At 31.7% G+C, this 24,092-nt stretch overlaps 3 protein-coding genes across 3 annotated transcripts; 2 read left to right on the top strand and 1 right to left on the bottom strand.

Moving 5' to 3' along the window:
- The first annotated feature begins 2,541 nt into the window (after window positions 1-2,541).
- Window positions 2,542-3,592, top strand: LOC132804535 (uncharacterized). Its single transcript, XM_060819165.1, has 2 exons — window positions 2,542-3,379; window positions 3,478-3,592. Exons 1-2 carry the CDS (start codon window positions 2,581-2,583, stop codon window positions 3,510-3,512), a joined length of 834 nt encoding a protein of 277 aa, XP_060675148.1. The 5' UTR covers window positions 2,542-2,580; the 3' UTR covers window positions 3,513-3,592.
- Window positions 3,593-8,026: 4,434 nt separating this feature from the next.
- LOC132804555 (G-type lectin S-receptor-like serine/threonine-protein kinase LECRK1) lies at window positions 8,027-8,665 on the top strand. Its single transcript, XM_060819205.1, has one exon. It carries the CDS (start codon window positions 8,057-8,059, stop codon window positions 8,516-8,518), a length of 462 nt encoding a protein of 153 aa, XP_060675188.1. The 5' UTR covers window positions 8,027-8,056; the 3' UTR covers window positions 8,519-8,665.
- Window positions 8,666-9,149: 484 nt separating this feature from the next.
- On the bottom strand, window positions 9,150-23,608 carry LOC132804489 (G-type lectin S-receptor-like serine/threonine-protein kinase LECRK3). The gene is made up of 5 exons (XM_060818902.1): window positions 23,551-23,608; window positions 23,349-23,479; window positions 22,955-23,050; window positions 9,445-11,574; window positions 9,150-9,344 (listed from the first exon to the last, which is right to left on the bottom strand). The coding sequence occupies exons 1-5, from the start codon at window positions 23,606-23,608 to the stop codon at window positions 9,150-9,152; spliced, it is 2,610 nt and encodes an 869-aa protein (XP_060674885.1).
- Between the last annotated feature and the right edge of the window lie 484 nt (window positions 23,609-24,092).

Genomic DNA, 24,092 nt, shown 5'->3' with positions numbered 1-24,092 from the left:
CTGGTCGAATTTGCTTAGCTAATGCAAGTTGAGTTGGGCAAAAATTCTATGCAAACAATGTTCAGTAGGAATAAAATCACCATTAGATTCTTGAGAAATGTGTTCATTAGAAATAAAATCACTTTAGTCTTTCTCAACGCTACTCCTTTTTGGTTTTTATTTTGATTCGTTGAACTTGTTCTGGTTTTTTTAGCAAGTAGATTATTTTGACCATCTAAGACTTTTCCAAGTCAAAAGAAATACACGGCCATTTGCCTAAAAAAAAAAAATTAAAAATAAAAAAGAATACCGAACAATGAGATAACCCAACTAAAAGGGAAGTGTGAAAAAGCCGTGCAGCTCACGTCAGAAGTTTATTGTTCATCTATGGAAGCATTGCATATTTTACTTTTGGAGATGATTGCATTTAATGCCTCTAATTCAAAAAAGTTGCACTTTTTCATGTTTAAAACATAACGTTATACTTTTATCTAAAAAAAAAAAAAAAAAAAAACTTATATACACCTTTTTTTATTTTTTATTTTTTATTTATTCTTTTTCATTTACAAATTAGCATTACCAGTGACCAATGGTAGCTACAGCCCTCATATCCTTAATTCATGGCTTCCAATTCAATAGCTACTCTGTTCTGTTGAATTAAATTAATATTTGTGGACTTGGCATAATCAATTACTCATTTACAGGGCCTATTTATGCCATTAATGGGACTGGCTTATTTTATTATTTTGTAGTAGGGCCCTTGGTCACACACTCTCTATAAGACTCTAGTTGGCCCATTGGACTGGAGGACCAACTTTCTTTATAAGCCCAATGACTTATCCATATTTTTCCTAGTATAATTATATTATCAAATTATTATTATTTTATGTGTGTCAAAATTAATGGATAAGTCTGACTTGCAGAGACTATTTAAAGGTCTAGGGCAAGCAAACAATTGATGCCATACGGTATTTTGATATTAGGGTTTTCAGAGATCTGAGAGTGGTTTGAGAGTAGTGTGTCCATAGGCACTACTTTACATTATTTTCTATTTTGCAGGATTAAAGATCTAATTTATCAATGGCTGCGTTTGGAGGTTAGTAAATTATGACTTATGGAATTTATTATGTATATTTAGATCCATAAAAATCTAACAATTGGTATCAGAGCACATGGTTAATATGCATAGTAAATTTCTTTGCAGTTTATTGTAGTTAGCATGTGAATATTGATCTGTGTTTTTGCCATTATTATCAGTGTTCTAATATATATATATATACTCATGGTCGTTTTTGTTTGTTCTTAAAATAAAAAAAAAAAAAATTATTTGTAAATATCGGTCTTGTTCAAAAAAAAAAAAAAAAAAAAAACTGGGTTTTCGGCCATGAATTTTACATACTGATTTTCTGGGTTTTGGACCAAATTAATTTGGGGAAAGAGTTTCCCAAGAATACACGAAACAAACAGCACCGATTTTGCCTAAAATTTGCTCGAATTTCTTGTGTTTCCATGGGTTTTTTGTTTGTGTTTTGGCCGAAAATAAACCTAGCTTGAATGTTTATTTTGAGTTGTTTTTGAATCAAATTTGTTTGTGGGAAACGTTGCCCAAGTGGAGACGAAACTAACGCCGCCGGAATCGTCGGAAAAGGTGGCCGGAACGGTGAGATTTGGCCGGGTAAGATAGCGGGTCGCGTGACCCGTTTGGAATGGAACCGGGTCACCCGTGACCCGGTTGGGTGAAGAAGATGATATAAACGACGCGTCGTTTGGGTTACTGCTGACGTCATCTGCTGACGTCAGCACGACACGTCGTTTGCTGACGTCAGCAGATGACGTCAGCAGGCCCAAAAAAAAAAAAACTTATTTATTTTTATTGATTTATTTTTGTTTATTTATTAATTAATTTAGTGATTCAATTGTTCAATTTATTTATTTATTGTTTGTGTGTTTGTTTAATTATCACATTCCAATTTTATTAAATTAAATTAAATATTTATGATTGGAAAATTGGATTGTGTGAGCTTACCCAGAGAGGCTTTGTGCCTAGTTGGTATAGTAGTGTGGGATTTTAGGTACTCACCTATCGTGAGACTTATTTTATCTGCACTATGTGTACCAATGTAATATATATTGGCATAGTGGATGGGATGTTTTATATTTGCCTATTTCATGAAATTGTCAATATGTTATTTTCTCCCACTTATTAACCAGGGTCTATACGGGTAATTAAGCTACCCTGTCGGTAGTTCTAGTTGCTTTGTATGATGCCTGGAATGGCAGTGGAAGTTAATTAAATGCCATGTATTGCAGGTTCTGAGTTGCCCTGTCGGTGATTCAGTTCAATGCATTTTATTGTGGTTATTTGGTTGACTGTCCCTGGCCCGCGTAAGGGTATCTTTAGTGCTACAAAGACCCTAAGCGATATTTGTGTTTGTGTTTTGTGTTGAGGGGCTGGAAAATAGTAATTGAATTGTTTTAAATTTTTTAAATGTCTTGTTGTTTACTATTTTTACAGCTAGTAGCACCCCAAATCTTATGTCTATGACTGCCATGATGAAATTGGATGGGACAAATTATCAGAAATGGAAGAAAACCTTAGTTATGAATTTGACCTTCATGAAATTGGATTTGGCTTTGGAGATAGATCCACCAGAGATTCCAACTGATGAAAGTACTGTAGCAGCTAAGAAACTTTATGAGGATTGGAAGCACTCTAATAAGTGTTGTATGATGATGATGGAGAATTACATGGATGAGGCCATATATGCTAGTATTCCTAAAGTGGATACTGCAAAGGGACTTCTTGAGGAGATAGGAAAGAAGTTTATCAAGTTTGATATGAATGAGAAGCATCATTATTTGGACCTATTGAACAATACCAAGTATGATGGTATTAAAGGAGTAAGGGACCATATTATGCTACTTTCCTCCTATTATAATAAGCTGAAGGATCTTAAGATGGACATTGGAGAGGAGTTCTTGACCTATTCTATAATGAGGAGTCTTCCATCACAGTTTGATAATATAAGGTCGAGTTTGAATACTAAGAAAGAAGGTTGTAGTTTGGAGGAATTGACTACTATCCTTGTCAAGGAAGAGGATGATATTAAATTAAGTAAGTCTAGGTCTGTTGCTATGGTTTCACATCAGGTAGATAAGTCCAAGAAGTTTTTCCAAAAGAAGGGACATGGATTCAAGCCAGGACAAGGTTTCAAGCCTGGGCAGGGTTTTAACCCCAATAGGAAGAAGTTTTCTGGTATGAAGCCTAAAGGACCTAGGGATGGTGGTTTTCAGATTAGAGAAAGGAAAGAGTACTTCAATGGAAGGTGTGGATACTGCAATAAAGTTGGGCACAAGAAGATAGACTGTTGGACCTTAAAGGGAAAGCAAGAGAAGAAAGGTAATATTTTAATGATTGAGACCAATATTATTGATGTGCCTATGAATTCTTGGTGGTTAGATACTGGAGCTACAATTCATGTTACTAATTCATTGCAGGGGATGATAAGCCGAAGGGGCCCAACCAATCTTGAGCAGCATGTTTATATGGGAGATAGCTCAAGAGTGAAGGTGGACATTGTGGGAACAATCAAGTTAAAGCTTTCCACTGGATATGCTTTGGAGTTGCAAGAAGTTTCTTATGTACCTTCAATAAGAAGAAACTTGTTATCAATTTCTGTTTTGGATAGTCAAGGTTATAGTTTTTTGTTTGGAAATAACAAAGTTGAATTATTTAAGGATGGTAAAGTTGTTGGTTTTGGAACTTTATGTGGCAATTTATATAAGCTTGATTTATTTAATAATGGTCTCAATTTCTCTGTTAATTCTATTGTTGCTTCCAAACGCCCAAGAGTTAATGACAATTCCTCAATGTTATGGCATAAACGTTTGGGACATATTTCTAGGCACAGAATGGAAAGGTTAGTGAAGGATGGGATACTTCCTAATCTTGATTTCTCTGATCTGTTGACTTGTGTTGAATGTGTGAAAGGGAAGTTAACTGCCAAGGTAAGAAAGGATAAGTTAGCTAGGTGTGGAGATGTTTTGGAGTTAATCCACACTGACATATGTGGACCTTTTACACCAATTGCTTTGGGTGGTTATAGATATTTTATTACCTTCATTGACGATTACTCTCGTTATGGACATGTTGAGCTTATTCGTGAGAAGTCAGATTCTTTAGTTGCCTTTAAAGAGTTTAAGGTAAAGATGGAGCTTCAAAAGAATAAGAAAATAAAAGTTGTAAGGTCTGATAGAGGTGGTGAGTTTTATGGTAGGTATGATGAAACTGGAAGGAACCCAGGGCCTTTCGCTATTTATTTGCGTGAGTGTGGCATAGATGCGCAATATACGATGCCTGGTACACTTCAGCAAAATGGCATAGCTGAGAGAAGGAATAGAACTTTGTTGGATATGGTGCGGTCTATGTTGGCAAATTCTAGGTTGCCAAATTATTTGTGGGGAGAGGCTTTAAGAACGGCAGCTTATATTTTGAATCAAGTTCCAAGTAAGTCCGTTCCTAAGACACCTTTTGAGTTGTGGTCAGGAAGAAAGCCTAATTTGCATCATTTTCGAATATGGGGTTGCAAAGCTGAAGTAAGGATTTATAATCCCCAAATTAAGAAGTTGGATCCTAAAACCATTAGTGGATATTTTGTTGGCTATTGTATAGGATCTAGGGGTTCAAGATTCTTTTGTCCTTCTCACACCACCAGGATCGTGGAATCAGACAGGGCCATTTATTTTGAAGATGATTTTGGGTTTGATGATAGTAATGGTCCAAGGGAATCTCAATTTAGAGAAGAAAGTGTTTTCATTCCCAGTATAGTTGTTCCTGATAGAGATATTGTTGATCCAGTAGTTGATGAACCAGTAGTTGGTCAGAATGAACTCATTGTTGAAGAGCAGGATATTCCAGCTATTGCAGATGCTAATGTACCCTTGAGGAGGTCACAAAGGACTAGGAGATCAGCTATTCCTGATGACTATGAGGTTTACTTGCAGGAGCATGAATTTAACATAAGTGATGATTCAGATCCAGTCACTTATGAGGAAGCCATAAGCAGTTCAAATTCAAATTTTTGGTTGGATGCAATGGAAGATGAAATGAAATCCATGGCATCAAATGGAGTATGGGATTTGGTTGAGTTACCAGAGGGTAGCAAGCCTATTGGGTGCAAATGGGTATTTAAGACTAAAAAGGACTCCAATGGTCAAGTGGAGAGGTATAAGGCTAGACTTGTAGCTAAAGGGTTTAGCCAGAAGGAAGGAATTGATTATACAGAGACTTTCTCTCCTGTATCCACAAAGGATTCTTTTAAAATTATTATGGCGATTGTGGCGCATTATGACTTGGAGTTGCATCAGATGGATGTCAGAACTACTTTTCTGAATGGTGATTTATATGAGGATGTATATATGGTTCAACCAGTTGGTTTCCAACAAACGGGGAATGGTAATTTGGTTTGTAAGCTTAAGAAATCTATTTATGGTCTTAAGCAAGCTTCAAGACAATGGTATCTTAAGTTTGATGAGGTTGTCATCCAAAATGGCTTTAAGGAGAATGTTGTTGATAGATGCATATATATGAAGGTCAGTGGGAGCAGTTTTATTTTTCTGGTGTTGTATGTTGATGACATACTTTTGGCTACTAATGACACTGACCTATTAGCTGAGACAAAGCAGATGTTGTGCAACTATTTTGATATGAAAGATCTTGGTGAGGCTTCTTTTGTTTTGGGCATCAAGATTGTTCGAGATAGGACTAATTATGTAGTGCAATTGTCTCAGAGAGCTTATATTGATAGAATTCTTAAGAGATTTGATATGCATAATTGTTCTCCTGGAAGTGTACCGGTTACGAAAGGTGAAAAGTTTTCTAAGGATCAGTGCCCCAAGAATGATAGAGAAAGGATGGCAATGAAGAATGTTCGCTATTCTTCAGCAGTAGGTAGTTTGATGTATGCTCAAGTTTGTACACGGCCTGATATAGCCTTTGCTGTGGGTGTGCTTGGTAGATTTATGAGCAATCCTGGTCCTATTCATTACCAAGCAGTTAAGAAGGTCTTTAGGTATCTTCAGGGTACTAAAGATCATATGTTGACATATCGTCGCACCAACTCTCTTGAAGTAGTGGGTTATAGTGATGTAGACTATAAAGGTTGTGTGGATGATAAGAAATCTACCACTGGTTATATATTTATCATGGCAGGAGGTGCTGTGTCTTGGCGGAGTGCCAAGCAGTCAGTGACAGCATCCTCGACTATGGAGGCAGAATATGTGGCGTGTTATGAGGCTACCCGTCATGCAGTTTGGCTACGGAATTTTATCCGTGATTTAGGAGTGGTTGACTCCATTGAGAGGCCTATTATGATGTATTGTGATAATACTGCAGCGGTGTCTTTCTCCAATAATTTAAAAGGTACTCCTAGTGCGAAGTACATTGATGTGAAATATTTTGTGGTAAAGGAGAAAGTTGAAGAGGGCCTCATTACTGTTGTTCACACGCCGACTTATAGCATGGTGGCAGATCCACTGACCAAGGCTTTACCGGTAGGCATATTTGAGGAGCATGTGTCCCGTATGGGATTGTTAAGCAGTTGAGACTGCTGTGGGTCAGTGGGAGTTTGTTATGTTTTCTGTAGTAATATCCATGTTGAGAATTATTTATTTCTTTGAATATTTTAATACATTGATGTATGTGGATCATTATTTATTTATGAGATGATTTATTACACATATTATTGCTCCTTATATTTACAGGCCTGTTGAGACTATTAGTCTATGTATATGTGTATGTTGATCCACAGGTGCCATGGTGAATCCCTACTACCTAGTTTGGGTATATTGTTGTATCCTGTCGATACGCAATGTGCTTGAATGAAATGGTTTTGTGTGTTGGGGGATTGCACATGGTTAGGTAAATCTCTACTACCTAGACTGAGTTTATGGCATGCAAAGTGCTCAGTTGAAATGGTAACATGTTTTGGGAGATTTACTGAGAGAATCTCTACTGCCTAGTCTAGTATATTGTTGTGCCCTGTCGGTATACTATATATTTGGATGAAATGGCATTATGGTTCGGGAGATTCTATAGTAAGTGAGTTTGGATTATATGATGATGATTATGCAGTCCAAGTGGGAGAATGTTGAATTAAATTAATATTTGTGGACTTGGCATAATCAATTACTCACTTACAGGGCCTATTTATGCCATTAATGGGACTGGCTTATTTTATTATTTTGTAGTAGGGCCCTTGGTCACACACTCTCTATAAGACTCTAGTTGGCCCATTGGACTGGAGGACCAACTTTCTTTATAAGCCCAATGACTTATCCATATTTTTCCTAGTATAATTATATTATCAAATTATTATTATTTTATGTGTGTCAAAATTAATGGATAAGTCTGAACTATTTAAAGGTCTAGGGCAAGCAAACAATTGATGCCATACGGTATTTTGATATTAGGGTTTTCAGAGATCTGAGAGTGGTTTGAGAGTAGTGTGTCCATAGGCACTACTTTACATTATTTTCTATTTTGCAGGATTAAAGATCTAATTTATCAATGGCTGCGTTTGGAGGTTAGTAAATTATGACTTATGGAATTTATTATGTATATTTAGATCCATAAAAATCTAACATGTTCTTCTTGCTCCTCCCTGTATCGTTTCTCGGTGTAACATCTCAACAAAAGCATTCTGCACAAATAAACCTCGGCTCTTCAATTTCCCCAAGATCTCTCCGCAGTTCATGGTCTTCTCCTTCTGGGCACTTCGAATTTGGCTTTTACCATGAAGGATTAGGCTTTAAAATTGGAATCTGGCTGGTGGGTACCGAGCAAAACACAGTAGTTTGGACAGCAAACCGTGATGATCCTCCAGTAACCTCAAATGCAATACTTTCACTCCATCAAAGTGGCAAGCTTCTCCTGAGAACAGAGCATGGTCAGCAGAAAATTATTGCTAACACAACATACCCTTCTACCTCTGCTTCCATGCTCGACTCTGGTAATTTTGTCCTCTACAATAATCATTCCCATATCATTCACTGTGATGTAAAACCTCAGAACATTTTAATGGATGATTTCTGGAACGCTAAAATCTCTGACTTTGGGCTAGCAAAATTGTTGATGCCTGATCAAACGAGGACTTTCACTGGGATCAGAGGGACAAGAGGATACTTGGCCCCAGAATGGGAAAAGAACACTCCAATTTCTGTCAAGGCAGATGTTTACAGTTATGGAATACTTTTGCTGGAAATTATATGTTGCAGAAGGAACTTGGAAATGAATGTACCAACTATAGATGAGATTGTTCTTTCATGCTGGATATATAAGTGCTTTGCTAGTAGACAGTTATATAAGCTTGGGGTTGGTGAAGATGCAGATAAAGAGACCTTGGAGAAAATGGTTAAAGTGGGCTTATGGTGTATTCAAGATGAGCCAGTTCTTCGTCCTTCAATGAAGAGTGTTGTTTTAATGTTAGAAGGGATTACTGATATTGCTTCTCCTCCTTGTCCTACTTCTGCGTCCGTCTAAAACTGGACAGTTGAGGAAATTCTTAGGGGCCTAGTCTTTGTTATCTATATATCTTTCATCCATGTATGATTGCATATCCGTAGTTCTATTTACTTTTTGCTGTGAGAAATTGGTGTATCTAATCAAGATGTTGAAAATATATTTTAGAAAGCCTTTCCGAAAAGTTTCTTTTTACTTTTTCTATTGTTTATTTATTTTTTATTATTATTATTTTTTGCTGAAGAACATTTTGGTAAAGTTAATACGAAACAATTTTATTATTATTATTATTATTATTATTATTATTATTATTATTATTATTATTATTATTAATTTACCACGACAAGGTTTGTGTGAAAAATGGATAATAACAAGTTATTACTATAATAGTCATTTGTAATTTATCTTTTAGCGCGTAATTGGGAGTGAATAAATCATTGTGGTATCTGCGGTAAACAATGAAAGTATGAGAGAATGAGAGCACAACTTGCATGCAATTTCAATACAGTTCAAGAGGTGCCTTTAACATGTATAAGAATATATCACAAATACTTTCTCACAAGTAACAACAGGAAGGAGTAGAACACAACTAATACAATTATTGTATAATACTAAACTTATATATTTAATTATAATGCATGAAATAAATATCTCAAGGAAGACGAAGAAGTTCTTGAGATGGAGGGATAGGTATATCCATTGTCCCTTCCAACATCAAGATTACATTTTTCATCGAAGGACGAAAAGCTGGATCATCTTGGATGCACCACAGCCCCACTTTCACCATTCTTTCTAGTGTAAGGAAGTCTACTTCTTCATCTTCCACAAGCTTACCCAGCTCTCCAGCCTTAAAGCATTTATAGACCCAATTAGCAAGTGTTATCTCATCTGGTGTTGGAAACATCTAGCTCAATGTTTCTTCTGCAACATATGATTTCCAAGAGCACAACACCAAAGCTATAAATGTCAGCTTTTACTGATATGAAGGCATTCTTCTTCCATTCAGGAGCGAAATATCCTATTGATGTCGCTTCAACTCCCACAGATGTTTTTCCTTGATTTGGCACTAATAGCCTTGCCAAACCAAAGTCACAGATCTTAGCAGTCCAAGTGTCATCTAGGAGTATATTTTGGGGTTTCAAATTGCAGAGGATGATATGCACTCCACACTCTTCATGCAGATAGAAGATCCCCCTTGCTACATCTAATGTAAACCTCACCCTTTCTCCCCAGGTTGGAGGAGATAAGGCTTTAAAGAGAAGATCTGCAAGAGAGCCATTGCTCATAAATTCATATACAAGAAGCTTTTTGGAACCCTCGATACAATAACCAAGCAACTGAACTAAGTTTCTGTGATAAGCTCTTCCAATGGTAGTCATTTCAGCTCGAAACTCTCTTACCCCTTCTTCCACAACTTTCTCAAGTCTTTTGACAGCAATAGTTTTATTACCCTCGGATAAAATTCCCTTATAAACTGCTCCGAAAGAACCCCTTCCTATCTCTTCCTTGAAGCCATCTGTTGCTCTCTCAAGCTCATTGTAAGAAAATGATTGCAAAGTAAAATCGTCAGCTAATCCCAAATTAGCATTTTCCAACAGTTTTCTATACCTATGATATCGGTGCTTGTATATGATGAAACTCGAAACTGCAAAGACAAAGAACAAGCATGCTACAGTACCTAAACTTAATGCCAGAGCTAAAACTATGTTATTCTTGTTATCAATCAAGATTGGTCTATCTATAGGAACTGGAGGGCCTCTATGGTTCGTTGCCTTCGGAGTACCACCATTTTTCAAAACCATCTTAAAGAGGGCTATTGCTGATATAGTAATGTTTTTTTTACCATATCTTAATGGAAAGTTATATTTACGACAAGTGGCATTGACATATAACACCGCCCAACAGTTACAATCTCCCAGGCAAGACTCTTTACAAGCTTCCTGCTTTTGTGATACTACCATATAAGGGTGATCATCCCACCACATATTCTGTAAGGAAGTAGTATTGTACCTGAGATTTGGGTCCGTATTGTCTCTGCAGCTATCTTCCCTTAAATCCTGATAGCAGCCAAGGAATTTAGTACTGAGGTCGATAAAATCAAATCCGGGGTAACAAATACAGTCAGATTTCTTGCCAACCACTTGGCAGAAACTGTTCAGACCACAGAAACCTTTTACTTGGCATTGACTATCCAAAGACGACCAGATCACTTCCACTTTCGAGCTCGTGTTGCTGATCATGTTGTGTGAATATAATCTAAAAATTCCATCATCATCCAATGTTGCTCGATAGAAATTTTTACCTTCGCTAGGAGGAGAAGAGCCATTTGACAATATGTGTCTTATGTTTGTGTATCTAGCTTGAAGGAACAGATTGCCTGTATGGTTAAGATGAAGCTCTGCACCGGAATCATACATAGTGTTGGAAGCCCAGTAGGCAGTTTCTGACTTGCTGGAGATGTTAGTAGGGTAGGAAACAAGGTTTCCATCTCTTTGCATAGCGATTTTAAATCGTCCACTTGAGTGGTCTGTTCCAGATTTACTAGCCACCAACTGGCTGCTGTATGTAAGAACCTGTCCTTGTAGCACTGTGTCAGTTGTATAGTCGAAACTCTGCCAAATAACATGGTCAGAGCTGTTTAAGAGTACAAAATTTCCAGAATCAAGCATAGCAGCAGAACTTGCAGCGCTTGAATTATCACCACCAATATTTATATCTTTTCCTTGCTCAGTTTCAAGAAAGAGACCTCTTTTTGTCAGCTCCAGCGTTGCGTTAGAGGAGACAGGGGGTTCATCTCGATTAGCAGTCCATACAATTGTGCTTCCATTTTGATTGACCATCCATACTCCAACAGCAAAGCCGCTGCCTTGTCTGTAGAAACCAAAGGCAAAAAGACCGGAAGGTGAGCTCCATGAAGAATTGTAGTTGGCATAGGGGAACAACTTAGAACCAGTAGTGATGGTATGCTTTGTTTGAGCTTTTGCATTCAGTACAACGTGAAACACAGATAATATGAGCAGAATTGGCAGAACAGAAGCCATAAAAGAAAATGGCTCAAAATTTAACCAGCCTGGTTCCTGCAAGAATCCAGTTTTTAGCAAACAAAAACAATTTGAGTTGAAACAAATCCCTCAAAAATTTAAGCAATAAATATAATATAATTATTTGAATTGACTAGTAAAGGTTAGTGTAATCACAAGTAGACTTTGAATTGTTCTTTTGTTTTTTCTGTGTGGTCCATGGAGAGTGTGAAGGTCTGTCTTTGTCATCTACTGCTAAAAGGTGGCATAATTTTCTATCCAAGTGCTAGAGATGCATGTATATATTTGTCACCTTCACGAATAGCCATCATTTAACAATTTTGATCCCCGGGCACCTTGAATATACACAACAAAGCTGCATTAATTTATTAGAATTATAAAAAAAAAAAAAAAAAAAAAAAAACCAATTACTCAGTTGCATCAGTAAAACAGAAACAAAAGCACAGGCGTGAGAACCACTAATTGTAACAATAATCAGAAAACTAATAATCATTATTTATTGGTATTCGATTATCTTTCTCTACCTTCCTTCTGTCTAAAGCCAAATATGTTTTTTCACAGAATGAGTTTTTCTGTCCAAGTTTGTCTTTATATGAAATTAATTTTTTTTTTTTTCGTCCTTTTTAATACCTTACTATACTGTACCATTTCTATGGTGATAAATTGTACTGGTCAAAGTTGCATTGAACTGTATTCTATTAAATTTGTATAATCGTTGTTGCAGGATTGCATTTTTTTACACTATAAATTTTATTTTGTAAATTTTTTTACGTCATCAAATAAAATAAAATTGAGTTTTTATTATAAATTTAGGTAATTTTCTTAAACAATTGCATATTATTCAGGGAATATATATCTTTCTTCTTTTAATTCTTCATTATGTATTCAAGTACTACTCAAAATAGATAAACTGAGATTATATTATAGGTGTAAATTTATTATTATCTATGGAATAATTATATTATATAAAATCATAGTTGTCAAAATGTGTATCCTACCACGTATCATTTTGTCTAAAAAATGTATTGTGTATCGTAACATACTGTGAGTTCCAAAAACTATATTCTTAGCCATGCTCTCATTTACCTAATAATAATAAAAACAAAAAATTAAGTCAAATAGCATAAGCATAGGCTATATAAAAGTTCCAAAAAACTTTAAAAACTTTCATATTTTCCTAAATTCTCAAATATCAATTGTCAATTTCATCCAAAGCATCACAATCACCATCCTCAGAAGCTAACAATTCTTCACTTTCTTTATCTTCCTCAACTTGTTGTATATCTTCATCTTCATCAATTGTTTCTATTACTTTTTTCTTTCCTTTAACTTTTTTGTCCAATATAAGATTTTTAGGTCCTGCAATAAGTAAAAACAATGTAATTAAATTATAACATAAGACATCAATAAAATGAGCTTCATATTCTTTCTTATTATTTATTTGTTAGTTGGTACCACTTTTTCTTTTTTGGCTACTTTCTTCTTCAATTTCAATACATTCATTCACATTCATCCATGTACTATCTTCAGACAAGACTGGATTTTTTTGTTTCTGTAATCCACTCATCATCATATTCCATGTCTGATAGAAAAATTGGATCAAAAGATTCACCCTTGATTATTCTTCTTATCAGCCTTCCTCCAATAGTCGATTATACTTCATAAAAAACAAATGCACTTAATCTTTGTTGCTCCAATCTGTTTCTTTTCTTGGAATGCACCTCTTTGATAATTCAAAGTCATAAAACTCAAATTGAGGTTATTTTAATTAAAATAAATGTGGATTTGTATATATATTAATATATTTCACACCTGATAAGATGTATTCCAGTTTCTTTCACATCCTGTTACACTACTAGTCAAGCTAAGGATACGGACGGCAAGTTTCGTAATTCTGGACAACACACCCCAAAAGACATCCACTATAATGCTATCACAACTCACTAGTGAAACACAAAATTAAATTACCGTTAGAGGATTACTTAACTATTGATTTACTAAAACTTATCTGGGATTGCTTATATTCCTCCTTCGGATTGCCATATCTATCCCAAACATTTATTTACCATAATGAAAGATCTCCATCTGCCTATCAATTTTTCATCTTGTTGTTGGAAATATTGAATATTGGTTTCTAATTCTGTTATACTCGCAATAATTGTGGCATTGCATAAACAGGTTCTTCAAATTTCTTATCGAATCATTTCACCAAGGAGTTATTTTGTAAAAAAGTTCCATTATTTCAGGTATTGAAAAGGTGGATTAAAAAAAATAATTTTGGAGAAAAATATTGGAAACGATTTTTCCCTTTCAGTAAAATTTTTAATTGTTCTTCCTCATATTTGTTTAGTTTCGTTCAATTTATTTTTCAAGTCATATCAATTTACATTGGAACCGTGTAAGTACGTGTGCTGTGCTTCTATTAATAGCTTTTGCATCACCAAGCTCCCTGACAAGTTAACAATGGCCCAAAAAAGTTAAACCATGGCCGCCGGGACTACCCTTGAGCAAAGACAATAAAGTTTTAAAAAAAGCCAAGAAAGTTATAAATTACTAAATTTATTTAGTAAATGATATAATGATAATATTTAATTTATTTATTTTTTTATACTTAAATTATTAAAAAAATATATAAATTAATAATATTTTAATACATATTATTTAGTAAATAAATTTAATAAATATTTTAATATATGTAGTATTACTGGATAAAATAAAACAAAAAATTATTTTTTTCTATTTATCTTTCGTATTTTCTTTATTTTGCCTTATGTATAACAAAACTCTACATATAAATATATAAACCCGATGCAGTTATTAGCTACTTAAAATCTACTTGTATATTTATCCCAAAAAAAAAAAAAAAAAAAAATCAACTTGCATAGCGTTGTATGCTAGCTCTGGCATCGTAAATCAAAATTTTCACTCCCTTAAAACTAGCTACCGTGCCATTTGATAGTGTATTCGTTTTTTATTTTTGGTTTTTGTATTTTTAATATATTTGTGTGTAACCTTCAAATATTTATTAATATTGGTGATAGTTATGGTTTATTAGATATTTCGATTAATTACAAAATTGTGAAGGAAAAAATTGAGTACAATTTCAAATTGTTATTTCAAGCGTTTGAGTTAAACAAATTTTAACTCCATTAAAACTAGCTACGGTGCCATTTTGTACCATATTCGTTTTTTATTTTTGGTTTTTATAGTTTTAATATATTGGTGTGTAACCTTCAAATATTTATTAATGTTAGTGATAGTTATGGTTTATTACATATTTCGATTAATTACAAAATTGTGGAGTAAAAAATTCAGTGCAATTTGAAATTAAGTCTGAGAAAATCTCACATGATACAGTAATACGATATGAACCTATATGATAATTTACAGATTTAGGTTAACGATATCGTATCGGATACGTATCAGTGTCACCCATTAATACCCAATAGATTAATAGGTTTTAACGGGTGAAATACGATAATACACCCAAAAAAAACCCATTAAACTCATTAAAAAGGAATATTTTTGTAATTATACAAATTTTATAATATTAAAATTATTTAATTTATTTTTAAACATGTATTGATTTTGTTGTTTTTAGTTTACTTTTTTAAAAAATATAAAAACAAAAAGTCTTTTGCTAGTTTTGCAAGATTTTTTTAAAAACATCATCTTATTATTTGAAAACTAAGTTAAGTTTAAATTTTCAAAATTTGTATGTATTTTTAATGGGTTAACAGATCAGGTAATGGATTAATCGATAATTTAACGAATAGGCTCGGATTTATCTATTTTCACACGAAAGGTTAACGGATTGTGTTTAGGTTAACTAAATTTTACACGAACAGGATATAACACGACATAAACAGGGTTCAACACTACACGTTACTAGGTCTATTTTAAAATTGTTGTTTCAAACGTTTTAGTTAAGCAAATTACATAGAAAAAAATTAAGATAAATCTAGCACCTTACCAAATGATACCCATGTTTTTGTTTTGTTTTTTGTTTTTTTTTTTTTTTAATTTTCATCAATGTTATTAAAATCGAACGATTCACGATAAAAATTGAATGATTCGTATTGGATTTGATGTAAAACGATCCAAACCGTTTGTTTGAATCGGTCTGAAGGTGAATCAAACGTTTCCCCTATTGAATCGAACGATTTGATCGAATTGTCGATTCACCATTTTTTTCTTCCCTATTGAAGACAATGCAGAAGATGAGAAGAAGATGAAGATGAATGGCAAAAAATAGAGAAGAAGATGCAGAAAGGAGAAAAAGATGAAGATGAGGTAGAGATGGAGAAAATTTGTTATTATTTTATTCATTTTCTTTTTAATTTTTATTGGTTAAATAGTTAAAAGTTGAAACAATAACTTGATATAACCATGCAAGTGAATAAAGATAATAAATAAAATAATAAAGAAAGTTGAAACAATAAATCGTCATGTTCGTGAAAGTTGAAACAATAATTTTATTTTATTATTTTTTTTAATTTTTATTGCTTATAGAGATGGATGCTAAGATGAAGACCACGTGAATAAAAAGTGATAATAAGATAAAATAATAATAAAATAAAAAGTGATGTGTAATGTATCTATAATAAAAAGTGATTTTGCTATAATTTTAAAAATTAGATGTTGAATTTAAAATTAATAATTATAATTGGATTAACGAATTATAGATTAATTTTATTATAATTTATCATTTTTATTATTATTATTATTAAGGATAAATTTAACTCAATATTAGATATAATAGTACTATAAATAATATAAATTATTGAATATTATTTGCAATTCGATGTGATATATTTAGTTTTATGATATATTGCTTCGATTTAAAATTTTTAAATGTATCTTACGATATACGTTTCATTTTAATACACGTTTTACAATTTTAACAAAACGATTAACATTTCGATTCATGATTTAACAATATTGATTTTCATTTTTTTAATTCATAGGATATGATCAAATTGACCTTGGGAAGTCATGGAGTCCTCATGTATTTATCATTTATCAATAGGCATATATTTAGGTTAAATTTAATTGGCATCTGTTCTATTTGAAAGATAAGCTACAATTGGCGCTTGAAAAGCGAAAAAATTATGGAGACGTACTAGTTGTAAAATGTATAAATGCGTATGTTATTTGTCTGAAGATAAAAGTTTATGAGATACTTCACTATACCTGTACAGCCTGTACGAGAAGGCGAAGAGATCATAATCAATTGAGTGGTTTGTAGGCTATGTTTGATCAAGAGAAAAACAGATCATAATCAATTGAGTGGTTTGTAGGCTATGTTTGATCAAGAGAAAAACAGAAGGATGTAGATGGATGAATGGAAATATAAAACAGCAATATTAGATTTACCAAAATATATTTACCAAATGATGTGGAGAACCATATGATATTAATATTTATTTTAATAAATATAATAACAATATATATTTAATTAGTTTATATTTTTGATTTATTTATTTATTAAGAGTTCACTTATCTAATTTGGATTATATAAATATGTTAACCAATAATATATTAACACATATCATTCGTAAACATTTTGGTATATCTACTATAAAATGATAGAAAATAGTTTGCTTGTTTAGTATAAAGATCAATTACAGTTTGGGTAAGTAGCAATTTTTGTTTTCAAATTTAAAACATTTCAATTTAGACATTCAAATTTAAATTTATTACATTTTAATCCAATGATTTTTTGGCAAACTATGGTTTATGGTTTTCGGAATATCAAAAGGCAAATTTTTTTTTAATAGGGAGCATAAATTATAGAAATTTAACATTATAGGGCTTAAATGTAACAAATTGTACTTCATGATTGATTAAATATGATAAAACCATTGCGATATCAAAAGGCAATTTTTATTATTTTTTTTTTAATAGAGAGCCTAAACTATAGAAATTTAACATTATAGGGCTTAAATGTAACAAATTGTACTTTATGATTGATTAAATATGATAAAACCATTTATCACTCTTAGCCAAAAAGTCCAATTTGATAAAATAGAAAGCTTATTTTGATAGAAAAAAATTATTAATTATTATTGCTGTTGTTTCAAAGAAAATTTTTTTTTTTAATTATTATTGTTATTGTTTCTAAGAAATAAAGATAGAAGATGAAAAATGGTGGAAGGGGCAAGTGAAGATATAGAGATTAGTAATATTAGGATTTCAAATAAATATACTAAGACGTGTACCAAGTACCAAGTAATATTTAATTGGTTTACATTAAGATTCAAAATTTCAGTATCAGTGAAAATACTGAAGATTCGTAATAGAGAAATTTCCATAAAAATATCAAAAAGTATCGAATATTAATAAAAATTCACAAAAACTGATGAAAATTTATTTTAAAAAATAAAAATTTATGTTAAAACTCTACTATTAGCTTATTAAAATAATCAATTATCAAATTGATTATAAAAACTGTAAAAATATTGAATAGATATTATATTTTTCTTAATCAATTTAATTTATAGTAAGCAGTAATGATCATAAATGAACTGTTATTGATAAAAATATGCAAAAAAATGTATATATTTGATAAATTGTTCATTAATTAAGATAAAACAATCATTACAATTACATTATATTTCATAGATATCATCTCAATATTCATAGAACTTTTAGATAATTAAAAATTATTGGTTTCTTTCTTATCTTCATTTTGAAATGTGAAATGTGAAAAATAATTATTAAAAGATGTATCTTCTTAATAATTTTTTATGTAATTTTTAATATGTCAACCATAAGGATCTTGTATTAAATCTAATTGTCATTGATGTTTAGTATAACATATTTTATCATCTTTTTATTTTTATTTGTTCAATGTTATTAATTTAAATGCTATCAATACTAATTCTACATAATATTGTATTTTCATGTTATTATTTTTTATTATTATATAATCAATTATTAACTTGTAATTATAAAATTCTAATGAATCTATCTTATATAAAATGTATAGCAAGTATCTATATATATATATATATATATATATATATATTATCAATGAATAGAACTTATCAAGATTCTGAAATTCAACTCACTTTGTCTTATTTATATCATTAAATACTTAAAAGACAATTAAAATGTATAAAAATATATATATATATATATCACTAAAGTTAATTTGGTTAAATAATTTACTAAACATCAATAATACTTTTGAATTTTTTATATAAAAAATTTAAAATTTTATAGATATTTTTAAAATTTTCATGAAATTTTTTTATATTTATATAGAAATTTTTAAAATTTAATTAGATATTATGGATTTTTAAACCAATTGTTAAAGATTTGATATGGAAATTTTGATAGAAATTTTCATAAAAATTTTGGTAAAATTTTAGAAATTTCAATGGATATTATAGAAATTTTATCCATTTCATTTAGAACTTAAATTTTATTTCGATTCTTTAAAAAAATAAAAAATTTAGGAAAATTTTAAAAAAAAATTTGATATTTAAAACTTTGATTTACACTTATCACTTTAAGGTTTTAATTATCCATAACTAAATTATGATATTATATTAGCTGAGAGTTGTTTGGAGTTTCCTTGGTGGACAATATAGAGCCCAATCAGACTCGTGAGGTCGGTGAACTAGGTGGATATAACATGTGATGTATATTTTGGTGTATTAATTTGATATCTCTTATATTAGATATACGAGAGAAATACAATAAAATAACACTAATAATCATTATTAGTATTATAAATATGATAATAAAATAACTCTTATAATAATTTTTTTTTGACTAAACACTAATAGCCATAATTTGTATTACAATTATGATTTTTTTTTCCAGAATTATGATTATTGTTACTGTTGCTGGTTTTCCATTTTACCGCATGCAATTTCAATAATTTTGTTCTCCTACATTTCGTGTTGCTCTTAGCAATGAAACAAAATAAATATTTCAAGGTACGTAATTATTAAATGAGTGTATAATTTTTGGTATACACTAACTTTATATATGATAATTCGCCTCGCGGTGAAAACTATAATATAGATGATATAGACCGGACTAATTAATATCTATTTGGAGCATATATATATATGTATATACACACACACATGGAGAAAAAAGCTGGATTGACAGTCGAAGTCTACCTTATAAAATTAATTTTGAGGGACCTATTACTATTAGCATATATATATATATATATATATTATCGTTAAGATTAGCTTGACTCAAATCCTCGCATATAGAATGTGGATATTGTGAAATTGTTACTAAGCTATCTCAAAAGAAACATTACTATCAATACTGTTATTAATATTATTTTGTTTGCTAAATAAAAAGAATATAATTTTGCAGAAAAAAATTGGCAACGATTTTTCCCTTTCAGCATAATTTTTAATTGATCTTCCTTTACTTAGTTTGGTTATACAAGCATCTCAGTTTACAGTTTCTTACATTGGAGACGTCGTAGGTATTTATGCTGTGCTTCTAGCAACACCGTTTGCATTGTTGAGCTCCCTGACAATCTAACAGTAGAAGCCTAAAAATTAATTCTACTTATAAAAATATCGGTATCTACAAAAATATTAAGGATATGATTTTATAAAAATATCGATACAAATATCAATATTGATAGAAATTGATAAAATTATAAAAACTGTATATATTTAATTTAAAAAATAAATTTTTACATATGAAATAATTAATATAATAAAATAATTAAAAAATACAATAATTATAATACAATGATAACAAAATAGTCTATAAATATTAAAAATTATTATAAATAAAAAATACACGTTTGTTAGCATCAAAATATAAAAATTTACCAAATAATACTAAAATATATAAAAATTTTAAATATAATTCACAATACATTTTTAATATCAACTTGCATATAAGTTAGCCCTCTACTAACTTGCATTTGTAGTTGCAGTACAATATTTCTAACCAAATTAAAAACAATAACCTCTTTTTTAAAATCTGAAACTAATAAAAACTGGTTTACTATTCTTTTTGAAGTATTAAAATATGCAATTTTTTTTTTTTTTTGATTTTTTAAAAGTATGCAACTTAAATACTAACGATGCTACCTTTTCCAATCGACCAATAAAAAAGATGTTTAGCCCAACCTATTCAAGTTTCGAACAATACAATAAAACCCGAAATAGAAAGTTTAATAGATCAATTCAATCTCCAGCCCATATGACACAATTGTTAGATATATGAGTCCAATATATATATATATAATTGTGCTTTTTTATTTTTTTATTATTATTTTTTTATGTTCACGTGTTAATTGAAACGTTGAAGCACAGCTGTCACCCAATCTTTCTCTCCACCGCCATGTGAAGTCTGCCCCCTCTCTCTCTCTCTCGTTCAAGCCTCTCCAAAATCTAAGCAAAGCATAGATCAAACCCAAACCCCTCACTCTCACTTTGCCCAGCTCTCTATTTTCTTTTTCTTTTTTTCCATCATTAATCGCTTCTTTGAGTGCTCCTAAGCTTCTAGCCATTTCTACAAATATCAGCCACATATCGAAATATCTTCCTAAGCTTTCCATCAACAAACTTCTATTTCCACAAATATCGATGACAACGTCGACATTTCTACGACAATTCTAACCGATATTTCTTCCCTTTCCTGTTGATGTCAGTACCCATCAAAATTTGACATTATCGCGATATTTCACTTATATCGACGACTTTTGTTTTACTGGTTAAACCAAGGCATCCCAGGACTACCACGGCCCAAGATAATAAAATTAAAATTTATTTAATTTTATTTATTAAATAATATAATATGATAAAAATATAATAATATTTAATAAATTTATTTATTCATATTTAAGTTATAGAAAAAATATATAAACTCATAACATTTTAATAAGTGTTAATTAGTAAATAAATTCGGTGAATATTTTGGTGTACATATATATATATATATTAATGGACCAAAAATATTATCATTTTTCTTCTATTTATCCTTGTTATTTTCTTTATTTTGCTTTGTATATAACAAAACTCTACATGTAAATATATAAACTTGATTTAGTTATTAGCTATTTGAAATCTACTTGTATATAAATCCAAATATATATATATATATATATAAATATATATATATATATATATATATCAGCCTGTATATCTTTATATTCTAGCTTTAGCATCATAATCAAAATTTTGACTCCCTTAAAACTAGCTATCATGCCATTTGGTAGCATGTTTGCTTTTTATTTTTTATTTTTGCATTTTTAATCTATTTGTATGTTACTTTCAAATGTTTATTAGTGTTAATAATGGTTAAAGTTTATTAGACATCTCAATTAATTACAAAATCATAGAAGAAAAAATTAAGTACAATTTTAAATTGTTGTTTTAAATGTTTAAATTAAGCAAATAAAACATAATTAAGTAGTAAAATAAAGATAAAACCATCACCTTACTAAATGATACCTATGCTTTTGTTTTTGGTTTTTGTTTCTTGATTTTTTTTTCTTTTTTCATTTTTTGAATTCATAGGACATGATAAAGTTCACCTTGGAAGTCATGGAGTCCTCATTTATCATTTATTAATTGATAGATATATAAGTTAAATTTAATTGGCTTCTATATGGGTAAAATAATAAGTCGATGACGCGTCACGAAACCTTGTCCAATAAATAGCAATTGAACTGCCACGTGTGATGATCAAAGTTATTTAAGGAGACACATCATCAAAAAAAGCCGAAATAGCGACAAAGCCTTGGTAAAGATGGTTAGCTCGGATAGTTTAGACAAGGAAAAAGTCTTGGATCCAAGATAACTCAAAGCACCGCAAAGTCTGACATAAATGTTGGGTTACCGAGATAAAACACACAAGCCAAACAATCTTTGAATAAATATCGGGATTTTATTTAACTAGATCCTAAAGACCGGGAGTCAAACAGGTAAGTCAACAACAAAGATTCTATTCAAAAGGAAATCAAATCGGGTTAATAGAACCCCCTAAATCCTCTTAGGATTATGCTATCCAACATATTCAAACTACTATAAAAGCTTCAAAGGCATCCCACTCCAGGGGGGACAGAAAAAACAAAAAGAAAGAGGTCAGTCTAAATTAAAAGCTAATCATCCATAGTTTATCATCTGACTTGAGCATCGAAACGCCTTTGGCTGGAACCACATCGGTGCCAAGGTAACTTGGTCGTTTGTTTCTTGTCTTGTAGGTAAATTCATTTACTTTAGTTGCCATATCCTCAACCCACGTGTCAACACTTTTTGCCGAGTTGGAGGCTATTCGAATTTCGACATCAACAGTTTGGCATGCCAGGTAGGGGTAGTAAACAAATTCAATACTATTGAGAACTTAAAAATGGCCTCCCAAGGTAATCTCCCAACATAGGGAGAACAAATATTTGCTTTGCAAAATGAAGTGGAAGCACTATAAACAAAAATCTAAGAGATGGCAACAATGCACAAGCAGATCCAGAAGGCGAACCAGGAGTTGACGTAGCAATTGCACCAACTTCTCTCCTTTCCTAGAGTACGGGGAGAAGGAATAGTAGAATAGCAATAGAGGGTTGAAAGTCGAGGCAAGGCGCCTTAGGATAGATTATCCAAACCTCAACCACTCTACAGTGTAGCATTGAAGAGTCATAATGAAAAAAAAAGTAAAAGGAGGGAGACATGGCCAAGATGAGGGGACTTCGAAATTCAAGAAACCATCTCTGGAAAGTGTCAGAGAATATCTGGGAGAGATTGTATAGGAAGAAGTCAAGAGGTAGAAAGGGGTGGCTTAGTTTGATCAACGATGGGTCTCGAATTTGGTTCATTCACCATTTGCCAAATGGATAGCTGAGACGAATCGGCCATCCCGCTTTGTCCTTCCGAAGTTCGACCTTTATGATGGCATATCCGACCTAATGGACCACTTAACCCAATATCGTCATGCCATTTTTGCTCTCGGACTGCCCCATGATAGAAGAAAGGCTATAATGTGCCAGACTTTGCCAACAAGTCTCAAGGGAGCAGTACTTACTTGATTTGATAGTCTCAAACCAGAATCGATTCACTCCTTTGAAGAGCTTGTGAACCATTTCGATGCACAATTTGCTTCTAGCATGAAAGTAAAAAGGGAAGCAAATCACCTTTTCACTATAACCTAAGGGAGAAATGAATCTTTGAAAGCCTATACACATAGATTCAACAAGGAGAAGGTTAGCATCTTAGATTGGAATGAGTTGATCGCAATCAAAGCTTTCAGGAAACGACTATTAAGAGGGAATCATCTATAAGAGTCACTCATAAAAAGGGTTCTCGAAATGATGATTGAAGCCATATCTCGAGCAACAAAGTACATTAACCTGGAAGAAGATCGAAAGATGAAAAAAAGAGATAGGGTTAGAAACATCAAGAAGGACGAACCGATTATGAAGATTAGCAGGTCTATATCTCAGCAGAAACCCATTCGACCCCTTCAATCTCAAACAAAGCAATAAAGGCTTATAGGAGAAAACAATATGAGATTAGTGATCCTTTCAAATACTATTCTCTAACAGTCTCTCCTGAACGCTTGGTCGA

This window comes from Ziziphus jujuba, chromosome 7 (assembly GCF_031755915.1).
Source record: "Ziziphus jujuba cultivar Dongzao chromosome 7, ASM3175591v1".
In the NCBI taxonomy this organism is placed as follows: domain Eukaryota; kingdom Viridiplantae; phylum Streptophyta; class Magnoliopsida; order Rosales; family Rhamnaceae; genus Ziziphus; species Ziziphus jujuba.
Note: the sequence above shows the minus strand (reverse complement) of the source record. Positions and strands in the feature narration are given on the sequence as shown.